Raw genomic sequence first — 13,727 nt, forward strand, 5'->3', positions numbered from 1 at the left:
TCTAGAAACTTCGTTTCGTGTTTTTATAGTCGGTGAGTTACATCAGTACCATAGGTGTTGATAATGAGCAGACCAATTGGTTGAGACTTTCAGGGCTTAGGTGGTCAAGTGTCAACTGAATTTTTCTTGTAAAATTCCTTTTTCCATTCTTAGAGAACATTCATTCATGCATGGTTGAGATTCTGAGAAGGATGAAGAAGCTGTTAAACTTCAACTCTTCCAAACAACTTCAGGACTACTCCCAATCCAGAACCTTAGTTATACCAAATAATACAGTTTAAGAACCAATAGGATCTGTGGCGCAATGGTAGCGCGTCTGACTCCAGATCAGAAGGTTGCGTGTTCGATTCACGTCAGGTTCATTCTTTCTTTCTTTTGTTTTTTTTTTTTCTTTTTTCTGTTTCTTTTTTACACAGGTTCATTCTTTCTTTTGTTTTTTTTTTTTTTTTTTTTCTACAACGCACAAACAGCTTGCTGCGTAGGAAGGGGGTTTAGCATACAATGCTTCTTGTTTGTGCAAAACCTCTTTAGAGAAATAGGCAAATCGCGTCCCCCATGACAAAGCAGTAGATTCTCAACTTTGGCTTGGTTTTAAATGCCAGCATTACTGAAGGTGCATTGTCCAAAACAAGTCATTTTCACTCATTAGCAACTTACAAACGCTAGAGCAAGCCTTGCTTGTTAAATCAAGCCAGGCTACAAAATCCAAATCAACGATTAGCGAAGGTTTGTAAGATTTTTAAATTTGCAGTGAATCTTAAGAACCTTAAAAACTGAACTTTTTAAGCAGGTATTATGTTTACTTCATTTATCTCATGAAAACATAAACATCTTAGGAACCTTAAAAAAATCTTTCAGAAACATAAACATAATCCAAATCATTACCAGATGGAATCTGCGGAACTAAAAACAAGACAAAATAAGCATACGTAGGCTTGAAGAGACGATTGGCAAGTCCCCTGTTCTTGCTCAAACGTCATCTGGTGGTAAACGGGTAACACACTAAACATTCCCTACAATTTGGTGTGTATCAGCTCAGGCTTCAATACCAAGTTACAGCAAAACAAATGATCTAATCTTGAACTCTGGCCATCAGTTACTTGAGACCAAAAGATAATTCATCACAACAATTTCCGAGTAATAGCTTAGAATCTTACTGAACTCCAAATAGATCAAGTTCAATACAGTATAACTTATGCACACAAGAAAAATCCCCAAGATAAGCAAAGCCACCATTAAAGCAACAGTATCCTTAAAGATTTTATATCAGAAGTTCATAAACTAAAGATGGAGATCACTCAATAAGCATCATCACTAGGAAACCAAAAGTAGAAGTGTAACTAGAAATCGATATTTAGAAGTTCCTAAATTTCCACAATAAACACTTTTATCGCTACAAAATCTCACCAAGATTTAGTAACTTCTTAAAATCAATCGCCAGATTAATAAAGAAACCCCTAAAATCTTTACTTTATGAAATCACTATTCAAATGCCCACTGATTCTCTGCTCTAACTTTTGCTGCTTCTACGGGAGTAAAATCATTCAATGGTTGAGAAGGATGAAAGTCCCTAAATCTCAACTTACTTTAAGAAATCAAACCAGACAATATAGATTCTAAAAAAGAACAAAAACAAAAAACAGACAGTATAAAAGATATTTAAACCTAAATGGTTATAAGTTCATAGCATCTGTAAAATAAATTCCTTAGCGGAGTTGTCTAGCAAAATGAAAGTACAAGTTCTAAAGCAGAAGAAATAAAAACGAAAGCAACTTACAAACTGTTAAAACTTCATCCTGGCAGAGCAATAGTATGCAACTCCTCCAAATTGCATAATAACTAAACAAAGAAACGGTAACGAGAGTCTATATCAGTCCGAGGCTGTTGGTCTTTCCACTCATTATCTGTATCCAAGTCAGACCTTGGTAGCTCCTGTGCTCCTTCACTTGATTCCATTATCTTTGCTTCTTCTTCTCCAAGAGCTTTCAACGAAACAAAACTTTTCACATATCGAACTGAATGATGTGGAAGATGATCATCTGCAATAATTTCAAATTCATATCCCGCGAGGTCTTGACGATAGTAATAGCGAATATTATCATGAAATAGAATTTTGGCATTGTCCTTCAGAATGGCGAACGGGAAAACTGTCTTAGTCCATGTATGACTATCCACCTCGTTCCAGTCAAAAGAGTCTTCCTCCCAACTCCAAGATGAATTGCAATGTTCCTCCTTCACATCTTGGTTACCATTGTTCTCGTCTCTTTTCTTGAACGACCATATGTTGTGGTATCTTTTTTCATGTTCAATAATGCGCAAGCATCCACCTAAGACCCTAAGTTCAAAATCCCAGAAAATGTCGCTCTGACCTTGTACAATTTCCCTATGACAGTCCCACAACTGATCAAAATCTTCTGGCATTGGGAGGACACTAAATGTTTCATCAGATAAATCAAATTTCACAATTTTCCCGTCTTCATCTAACCAGTGAAGAGCTCCATTAGCAAGAATCTCATTAGAAACGGATGGATGCAACTTGTAGGTGATATCTCTTAAATTTCTCCACCCATTGCCGCTTCCAAGAGTATATACTTGGACAAGTCCAGCAAAGGGTTTTTTCTTGCTTGCTGCATGACAATAGATTCAGACAACCTTATACTGATTCGTAGAAGGGTGGTAGCCGAACCCGCTCACAACATAATCTCCACGGCTGAACTTATCAGTTAATTTCGGAAGGTACACAAATTCTCTAGTCATGGGATTGCAAATATAGATAGGATCCTGAACAGTGTCATTTTTCTTGGATAACACAGAAATACAGACCAGGCCGTTACACGAACCAATAATCTCGACAGGGACATGATCAGGTACAGGTTTTTTTTTTGATCGGCAAGGGACATGATCTGGTACAGGTATGAACTTAGCTATTTCAAATTTCAGGGGTTTTTCACCATTCTCATCATCATATTCCAAATGTTTCAAAAGTGTATGCCCTTTTACTGAATTAAACAAGTAAAGGAAGCTTGCCTTACCAGAAGTGACAGCATCAACAGAATCCTGGTCGTAAATCCGGCGTGAGAGCATATGAGCCAAAGATCTGTCATAGTAGATGAAATTTTTCCAAGGTTTACATACCAAGGAGCATTCTGATAGTGATTCAGTAGGTAAACGTGAGAGGATGTTTATTATGATGTCTGATGGTAGAGTTTTGGCCATGATTGAACACACACAAAATCCTAATTGAGTAATTTAGAGAATGAACTGGAGGCAGCAGAGAGCACACTGAAACCCTAGTCGAGCAATTGAAAGAGAGAGAGAAAAATGACTCGTGTTTCGGACACAAAATCCCTAGCTAAGGGTCTATGTACTTGCCACGATGGACCAATCACAGTTTTCATGGTCCCGACTCCTGAGCATGATTATTGCTAGGTGAAAACTACAGGGAGAATGGGACTCCCTGATGTTTCTACTGTGAAACCCACGTTCCCAAAACTACAGACGCGCACCCAAATTATGGAAGAAAATTATTCTCAAACCCAAAATATATAAAATTATGTTTCTGTCTTTTTTTTCTCTTCTTCTTCGTCTTTTTTTCTTCTTCTTCTTCTCCACTATACCTAGATCTCAGAAAAAGGGAGAGATTCGATTGATTTCGAGAACAAACTCATGCCTAAATTCGATTGATCTCAACAACAGCACCAAATCGTCTTCTTCTTCGAATTAACGACGAACCCTCTTACTACCGATTCTCTTCATTACAATTTCAATTCAGTACTGTTATTAATGGTAGCAGCAAAAATCCCTAAATGGGTTGTAGAACACGGTTTGGTCATCATAGATTTATGATCAAAACTTGTTTTCAATGAAGATTTTGAAATGAATTTCAGATTTTTATGAAACTCTCAGTCGTGAATTGAGTTGGAGTAAGCAATACTGGATGAGTTGTGAAGAAGGTTTAATTGCAGATGATGGTGTAAATACATGAAAGAAGATGATGGTGTAAATACATGATTTTGACCAAGAGCCCCCGAATAACTGAAAGATAATGGTTTGCGTGGGAGTTAATGAAACATGAAAGAAGATGATGATGTGGTTATGACTGCATAACATGTCATTCAGTCGAGAAACTGTCTGCATAACATGTTATGCATTCGTGAAAATGGATGCATAACTTGTTATGCATCTACAAAATTTGTTGCATAACTTGTTATGCAGTCCAGAAAACCTGCATAATCTGTTATGCGTCCGAAAATATGGCTACATAATGCATTATGCATCGAGAAAATAGATGCATAACCTGATACGCATACTGCATTATGCATCAATTTTTTATATGTACGGATAAAATCAACCAAAAAAATGGTAATATAACTTGTTATAGATGCATAATTTTGTTATCCAAATGCATAATTTGTTATGCAGTGGAGAAAATGGTTGCATAATTCGTTATGCATCTGCAGAATGTGTTATGCATCGTTTTTGGTGACTGCATAATGGTTAAGTATCAAGTTTTCAAAAAATTTCCCTAAAATGAGGATCACCTCCGATTTTTTCGTTAAAAACAAAAATTTGATATTCTTGTTTGTACTCGTTGCGTAGCTCTTTTAAAAAGATTTCCAACGATATAAAATTTGTAAAATTCTAAGGCGCGGATTTTTAGATATGTTATGTCCAAGTTGCACTGGCAATTATACCCCTGAAAAATTAGGTTGTGTAACGAGTTATGCCTGAAAAGATAGTATGCATAACCAGTTATGTATTGATTCATATAATAATTTCATATAATTATGAGTGTCACGGTATACAAAATTAATTGTGGGCCTGAGAATGAGAATATTATTTTTTTTGGGTCTCCCCCTAATTTCCCCTATTGCTAGCCCATGTCGAGTACACGTACCCATACGGGTGTACATGGTGCGGTTTGGTTCGATTTTCTATTAAACCAGAACCGAAATCATGAAATTCGGTTCTTTGGTTTTGATATCGAAACCACGCCATATCTAAATCGGTTGTGTTTAGAATCTAACCAACTGAGTTTTGTGTGGTTAGTTTTGTTTAGAATCTAAACGACTCTTAGATTTCTGTATTTTATATTCAAATTGAACAACAAATTCAACTCAAAACATAACATAAATTATCGTAGATCATATGTCACATAAATCCATCTCCTTATTTCTCTTTTCCTACATCATTTAAATTATAGAAATCCATATACAGAATTGATTAAACCGCATAAATAACAGAATCAGAAATAAGCTTATACCATTGAACGTAAAAACCCAAATATTACTAATACTAAACTAACAAAATCCTCAAATACAACTCCTATACTAAAAACGTCTCTACAAATTAAAGACTAACAAAGTGAGTAACCATGCAAAGGAAGACTAGACAAAGTTAATGAAGAAGACGTTATATATCTCTTTTTTCTCAAATAGCTGATTCAGAATCAAAACATCGTTCAACCGCCAAGTACCTAAAAAGATATACTTATCCTAAACCTAAATTATCTAAAAAAATATATATAGTATTTACAAATAATTTTTATCAATCCGAGAAGAACAAGGAAAAAAAGTAATAAAGTGATTTAACAGAACAATAAGAAGAAAGTTAAGATTGAGGAAATGATGTAGCACTTTGGAGGTGAGAGGGGAGGGAATGCATTTATAAAAAGAGAAGCATATTGAAGGAGAATGAAGAAGAAAAATAGAGTTGTTGTTTTTTATACTCTGAATGAATGGGTAGGATCTAATTATGGACTGTTTTTGTTCGGTTTTACCGTTTCTAGGGTATCCACCATAACCGAAATCGTATATGTCGTTTTCAGGAAACTGGTGTCATTATCGTAACTGAAATATGTTTGTTTCGTCTTGTTTCTGTTTTTCAGCCGGGTTTCTGGTTTTTTTACAACCCTACCGAGAGTCGTGACAATATTCGACTTTTTTTTATACGAAAAAGAATTAAATTAATATTAAAGAAAGACAATCTGAATGGATACAATCCATAAGTTATTGTTGTAAGGTTGAGCTCCACTTTACTTTACAAGGTAAGCCAATAGAGTATTTGGATACAACATAAGTCGATCTACTACTATCTTTTGCATCAAGAAATTCATTATCCTCATCGATAATCACTTTAAGAATGACATCAAAAATATCTTTTGTTACCTCTGCTCGATGATACTCAAATTTCTTTTGAAAGTGAGAAACTAAAATATCAGCAATTTGATACTTGCTATAAGCTACATTCCCTATACTATCCTCTTACTTATATATAGCATTTTTGATCCTCATACTTGCATGGGAAAAAGCAGTATTATCCCCACCATGTTGAGCAACCATCTCATGTTTCCCTCTGGATGTTACAATTTAAGACCCTACCACATCAGTATATCATTTACTAGTAATAAGTTTTTTACAAGATACGTCTAAACCAGGTTCCATTGAACCTAAAGGGTTTTTGACTATTGGACTCACTCCTAGCAGTATTTAGGAGAATGAGACAATAATCACTAGCTATGAGGACAAGGTCATACAACCGCTTTGGGTTAGTTATTGTACCAAGCAATATTAGCAGCACATCTATCTAAATATTTCCAGAATGAGCTCCTTCCCAGGCTTTTGTTAGTCCAAGTATATGAGTTATATGTGTAAGGCATATTGTGTGAAGGCTAACATTATCCAACAAAGCTCTAGCATTATCTAGGTTAGACTGACTAACTAAATTCCCACAATTTGTCTCCTCTTGATTAATGATGAAGTTTAAGCTCTAATTAACCCCCTTGGAAATCTATGGTCGGCAGCTATATAACCTAAATAATTTCATTGGGTTTCTCTAATATTAGTAAAGAGGAGAGGGTAACTAGTATATCACCAACTTTTGTTATTCAGGAATCGGTATGAACTATCCTTGTACAATTTATATGTTTTTGGGAAGCAGATGGATGTGGTCCTGAGCAACGGTTACAAAAATGTATACAAAACTGCTTTACTATGTAACCAAACTGCAGTAGAACCAAACTCCAACAAGAACAAGTTTTGTAATTCATATTTCAAGACACGAATTCAATAAGAACGAGTCGTATAGGTTCTTTAAAGTTGAGCTAAGACTATCTGGATTTAACGACGTAAAACCTGTGATATTTCAATTACGAAGTATAATACGGAAAACAAATAATACATACACCATAATTTTTGTTAATGAGGAAACTACAATCATGTAGAAAAACCCTGAGACCTAGTCAAGATTGAACGCACACTGATTTAAATTGTTACACCAATTACCTACTACCATATTTCGAATTAGATGTAATACCTCACTTAATTTGTATTCATGCACATGTAAACTCGTAGAAGGACACCGATTCTCCTTGGAAATTATTGTTGCCATCTAAATCTTATATAAAAACGTCAATTCTCTTTAGAATATGCTCCTCAACAATTAGGGTTTACACGTTTCGTATCCTAACTGATTTTACCTCACAAGATGAACTAGAAATACTCTAGAGATATATTGATCTATCACATCTGGGGTTTATAATAAATAAACTTTGAATGGCCTTATAGCAGAAGAGAATGACCTTGAATAGACAAGGACTATTGCAATCACCTAGATACATGTTCCATAACTATAATAAAATAAAGATAGCTTACATGTGCTTTATGATTCTCAATTAAAGTCTTCAAAATCTCACTCTTGTTTGTGAAAAACAAAGATGTGGAAACAGACCTTGTGCAACACACACATAATTTTTTACCAACTTTTTTACCAAGACCAGCGACGACATAGGCAGGATGATCACGAGGATGATCAGAGGAAGGAGATGAAGAAATTGGAGAATCATGTACCTTCTTGTTTCGGTTACGACTACAGACTTGAAGCGACTAGATGGGGATTCCTTCAACGATTGGTTTCGATCATCAGTAGCGACTTTTCCTTTAGGCGGTTTACAGGTTGGAGGTTTAGAACCCTTACTTGTTTTCAAGGTCTTATCGGGAGGATGAACAAGAAGAGGATCAGCTGGATCCCTGCTAGAACGACCTCCGCTCCTAGTAGAACTAGCAATATATAAGAAGGATACTTGTATCACAAATGGGGAAACTTCAATACAAAATAAGCAAAAAGAGGAGATCCTAAGGTTTTTCGGCTATAACCAGAACGTTGCTAGGAAGATATACTTATAGTCGAAGAACCAAAGCACGACATTTGGATGGACAATACAAATCTCCAGGGAGGGTGCAGAAATGGTCTGGATCTTCAGTCAGATGAAGTAATGAGGCGAATGTTTTTCAGAGCTGTTAGAGCACTGCTCGGTCGAACTCGCAAGCGTTGCTATCTCAAGCTTGTTTGTCAATGTTAGTGATCTAAACTATAAGCCTTGATTTCTAGTCTACTTATAATGATGTCTCAGACTAGGATAGATTGTATAGTTGAGCATTAGACTTCACGGCGTTCATCCATTGAAGACGAAGAACTACTAAGGAGAGCTTGTGGAACTTCATCAACAAAAGGTATGTGGAGACTAAAACTCATCTATCAAACGGAAAGTTTATTTCTACTTTATCTCCTATATTGATACATAAGTCGTATTAATATATGGTTTTCGATTATGCACATTTGAGATTTCGAGCTGAGTTTAACTCGCTTACATATTTCTCGAAATATGTATTGGTAAGCTTTCGCTTCAACCAAGTTCATCTTATATTGTTGACGAAATTCAAAAGATGATCATGTGAAAATAGCCGAGTAACATCTTACATGGTTTGTGTGATACAATCATTTGGTGTAGCCTTGTAATGTTTCATTATGATTATTTAAATATCTTGAAAATTGCTTACTGGTGAAGGGTTTGAGTCCGGAAAATTTTGTTGGGTTTGGAGGTATGCGTACCCATTCGCATACTGGCGAAAACCAAACTTGGTACGCCTACTTAAGTATGCGTACCCGTTTGCATACTTGAGTGGTTAAAGTTCTAAAATCGGTTGTGTCATGAACAAATACATTTATATGAAAAAACTGGGGTCTAACAACCACACCCAGTAATTCGTTTGGCAATCTGTATGGACTAAATTCAATATACTTTCAAGAGAATCAACTAGACAGTCATACTCAATCTTAAGAAAAGTATATCAAAGAGTTATATCTCAATTTCTCAATTCAATTCGCAATCAAACAAATAGGAATTTGCGATCCCGATTGAATATAAGAAATAACTTGGACGGTACCAAAAACCAATATCCAAGTGTTAATCAATTTAATCAACAACCAAGGGTTGGATTCCAAATTGATTGAACTTACGCACAACCTGTGATATTTCAATTATAAAGATAAACAATATAATGCGGAAAAAAAATAACACAGATACCAGAAATTTTGTTAACGAGGAAACCGCAAATGTAGAAAAATCCCGGGACCTAGTCCAGAATAAACACACACTGATTATAAGTTGTTGCACCAAATTCCTACTAGATGTAATACCTTCTTCATCACAAATAGAACTCCTAGCACAACACCGATTGTCTTTAGGAATTCTTCTCGTAAATCTTCTAGCAGAACCCAAGGCTCTCTTTAGAAGATACAACAACACGATTGATACGATTCGATATTTTGTTTGCACAAAACACCGGTTTGATTTCCCTTTAGATGTGAATCAAGGTTTTGGAAATCTTGTTGTTTATTTTGATAAAAACAATTACAAGGTAAATGTAATATCAAAACAAACTTGTATATTAGGGGTTATTATATTCTTCAATAATGGAAGAGAAACCTAATTATTCTACCACAATAACAACTAGAATAAATCTAGAGATATCTTGTTTAAAACTTCTTAAGGATTTTTACGAGATGCCTTGATCGAAGTTTTCTTTCTAGTTTCCGATTTCGACTAACAATTGTTGGTATACGATGGGAAACTGAAATCTATCAAAACCTAGGGTTTATGATCAACAACTCTTGAATGGTTTTATATTAGAAGAGAAAACCTTAGAATAGACAAGAGGTGAAAAACCTAGATTACAAGTTGTATAATCAATCACGAAGATTAATCCAACTCGGCACTAGGTAAAGATGAACTTAGCCAAAGCAAAAGCTTACCAACACATATTTTGAGAGATATGTAAGCGAGTTAGACTCATCTCGAAACAATAAATTGTTCCACATATTCAAAAATTACCCAACACAATATGTGCGCACCAATTCTTTTTCAATCCTCACCGCATTTACTAGGACTTCTTGGTGAGGATGCACTTCCAACACAATCAGGTTGTGTTGAGGTGAACAAAATCTTGCTCACCACAGGTATTTGAAACAAAATCAAGTATGGACTCTAGGAATTTAAAAACTTCCTCGAAATTTTCAATAATTGTTCCATACCTTTTTAAGATGTTATCCCTTGTCGAACTCTTGACTGGGAGATCCTTCTTAATAGTACTTGTTGCTTTATTGATCTTCTTTGGTACCCATTTCTGAGTAGCTTTTGGAGAAATGTATTTCTTTTTCTCCCCAATATAATTATATAATTTCTTAGAGGTAATACTAGAAAAACTGATATATTATGAGACTCAGTTTTTCTCCAGTTTGGAACATCAGATCTTGTCATCTTAACAGAATCAGATCTGGTTGTATCTCGTTTAAGATATCTGCAATTCCTTTGCAAGTGACCTGGTTTTCCACAATAAAAACAATGTTTAGTATAATGGAAAAAATTATGTTTAGTGTTACCTAAATTTGTATGTGCTTGCTTTGGAACTTGACATGATTTCCTCTTTTCGTCATCGGCAGTTGGTAGAGATACTTCACTTTTGTCAACCGTGGAAGTTTTTGGTTGAGAAGAAACCTTAGCTCTGACAAATTTTACCTCTTTGCAAATACCAGGAGCGTCTATTCCTTCATAGACCAATCATCGTGTATCACGATGAATTATACATGCTCCCAATATTGAGGTTAATTTATCTGAGCAGTTATTTCTAGACAAACTCTCTTTTAAGCTTGAATTTTCTTCTTCCAACCTTTTGACCTTTTCAAGCGCAAAAACTAGATCATTCTTGGATGATTCACATTGAACTTTGAGATCTTCTCGTTCCGAATCAAATAACAAGTTCATATCAATGTTCTCCAAGTTATCTAGCTTTGCTTGAAGAGTAATTTCCCGATCTCGACCTTCGGCAATTTCTTCTTTAAGCTTTCATATTTCGTTGAGATAATCTCTTGCACCACTAGAATCAAGTTGATCTTGCAAGTCTTTATTTCGACTACGAAGTCCGTCATATTTAACTTTCTCACTGGAAATGGTGCTTTCAGCTTTCGAGAGTTTCTAATGACATTCTTTAAGAAGATTATTATCAACTGGATCATCATGGAATACTTCTTCATCAAAATCAGAATCAGTATCCGAAAGAATTATTCCAGAAGCTAATGCAACCTCGCCTGCGTACTCGTGGGGATTATAATATTCAGGTCCATCATCAAGAGTAGGCGAAGCTGCTGCATATGCCAATTTTCTACGGCTACAGATAGGACATACTGAAGAAAGATTCCTGAATCCACGACGGTTATGGCATTGTACATCATCATTAGGAGATGTTGCACCTTTAAAAAAACTCTTTTTTCTGTCTCTCAAGAATTTTCTAAATTGTCGTGGAGTAACATCCTTAATGTCTGGCGAACTAGATTTATCCTTAGAGGATTCAGAAATGTTTGCAGCTTTAAGAAAAATCACCTCTTTTCTGAATGAACGTTCATTATCAAAGATATTTAACTTTCCAACAAGAGTATTTCTGGAGAGTGTAGAAATATCGTTTGCTTCTTCAATGGCATGTTTCTTAGACTCGTATCTTGATGGTAGAGACCTGAGAATTTTCCACACAATATCTTTCTCCGAAACAGATCTTCCTAACACAAATGAGAAGTTAACTATTTGAGAAAGTCTTTGGTTAAACTCATCAAAGGTTTCATCATCAGACATGCGAAGGTTTTCCCAGTAAGAAACAAGATTTTGAAGCCTTGCTTCTTTCTCTGTGTCATTCCCTTCGAATACGATTTCTAACATATCCCAAGCATCTTTAGACTTATTATACGTAGTCACGTGGTGCTGAAGATCTGGGGTAATGACATGTATGATGACATTCAAACTGTCGTAATTTTGCTTTGCAGCAAGTATCTTGGCAGGACTGTATTCACCAATGTTCTTGTGAACGTTTACATCTCCAACTGCCACAACGGGAGCATCATAACCATTAACTACATATACCCATGATTGAAAATCACGTGCTTGAAGAAAAGCTCGCATAGTAATTTTCCACCATAAGTAATTAGATCCATCGAAGACTGGTTGCACGTTAATAGAGATAGCACCTCTGTCCATAGAGTTAGATTGCTACAAACACAGACTTATGAGATCTTAGCGTGTTTGCCTGCTCTGATACCAATTGAAAAAACGGGGGTCTAACAACCACACCCAATAATTCATTTGGCAATCTGTATGGACTAACTTCAATATACTTTCAAGAGAATCAACTATACAGTCAGATTCAATCTTAAGAAAAGTATATCAAAGAGTTATATCTCAATTTCTCAATTCAATCCGCAATCAAACAAATAGGAATTTGCGAGCCCGATTGAATATAAAAAATAACTTGGACGGTATCAAAAACCAATATCCAACTGTCAATCAATTTCATCAACAACCAAGGGTTGGATTCCCAATTGATTGAACTTACGCACAACCTGTTATATTTCAATTATAAAGATAAATAATATAATGCGAAAAAGAAATAACACAGACACCAGAGATTTTGTTAACGAGGAAACCGCAAATGCAGAAAAATCCCGGGACCTAGTCCAGAATAAACACACACTGATTATAAGCTGTTACACCAAATTCCTACTACATATTCGAACTAGATGTAATACGTTCTTCATCACAAATAGAACTCCTAGCACAACACCGATTGTATTTAGGAATTCTTCTCGTAAATCTTCTAGCAGAACCCAAGGCTCTCTTTAGAATATACAACAACACGATTGATACGATTCGATATTTTGTTTGCATAAAACACCGGTTTGATTCCCCTTTAGATGTGAATCAAGGTTTTGGAAATCTTGTTGTCTATTTTGATAAAAACAATTACAAGGTAAAAGTAATATCAAAACAAACTTGTATATTAGGGATTATTATACTCTTCAATAATGGAAGAGAAACCTAATTATTCTACCACAAGAACAACTAGAATAAATCTAGAGATATCTTGTTTGAACCTTCTTAAGGATTTTAACGATATGCCTTGATCGAAGTTTTCTTTCTAGCTTCCGATTTCGACTAACAATTGTTGGTATACGATGGGAAACTGAAATCTATCAAAACCTAGGGTTTATGATCAACAACTCTTGAATGGTTTTATATCATAAGAGAAAACCTTAGAATAGACAAGAGGTGAAAAACCTAGATTACAAGTTGTATAATCAATCACGAAGATTAATCCAACTCGGCTTTGTGATCCCCAATACAAAGACTTTTATCTCACTCTTGTTCACGAAGAACAGAAAACATGGAAAACAACCTTATGAGCTTACACCAATTTTCCAAAGGGGTTAAAAACGTGCAGCATTCACGAACTCTATATTTATAGTGAAAGATAGCTTGAAAACTAAGCAAAGCTATTTTCCTTTTTCAAGACTCTCCTAATTTTGGGAGTCTTTCCTAAGTTACAACTCTTGCCAAAATAATTAAA

General features: G+C 35.3%; 1 protein-coding gene and 1 non-coding gene across 2 annotated transcripts; one reads left to right on the plus strand and one right to left on the minus strand.

Annotated features, from left to right (window-relative positions):
* Positions 1 to 290: 290 nt before the first annotated feature.
* On the plus strand, positions 291 to 362 carry TRNAW-CCA. The gene has a single exon. It is a non-coding gene; the product is annotated as a tRNA-Trp (tRNA).
* Positions 363 to 1,631: 1,269 nt separating this feature from the next.
* LOC113287170 (F-box protein At3g07870-like) lies at positions 1,632 to 3,316 on the minus strand. Its single transcript, XM_026535847.1, has one exon. It carries the CDS (start codon positions 3,214 to 3,216, stop codon positions 2,644 to 2,646), a length of 573 nt encoding a protein of 190 aa, XP_026391632.1. The 5' UTR covers positions 3,217 to 3,316; the 3' UTR covers positions 1,632 to 2,643.
* Positions 3,317 to 13,727: the final 10,411 nt, after the last annotated feature.

This window comes from Papaver somniferum, chromosome 1 (genome assembly GCF_003573695.1).
Source record: "Papaver somniferum cultivar HN1 chromosome 1, ASM357369v1, whole genome shotgun sequence".
In the NCBI taxonomy this organism is placed as follows: domain Eukaryota; kingdom Viridiplantae; phylum Streptophyta; class Magnoliopsida; order Ranunculales; family Papaveraceae; genus Papaver; species Papaver somniferum.

Bases quoted from the DNA above. Each gene is read 5' to 3' on its own strand.
- LOC113287170 (XM_026535847.1), bottom strand. From the start codon at position 3,216: ATGGCCAAAACTCTACCATCAGACATCATAATAAACATCCTCTCACGT.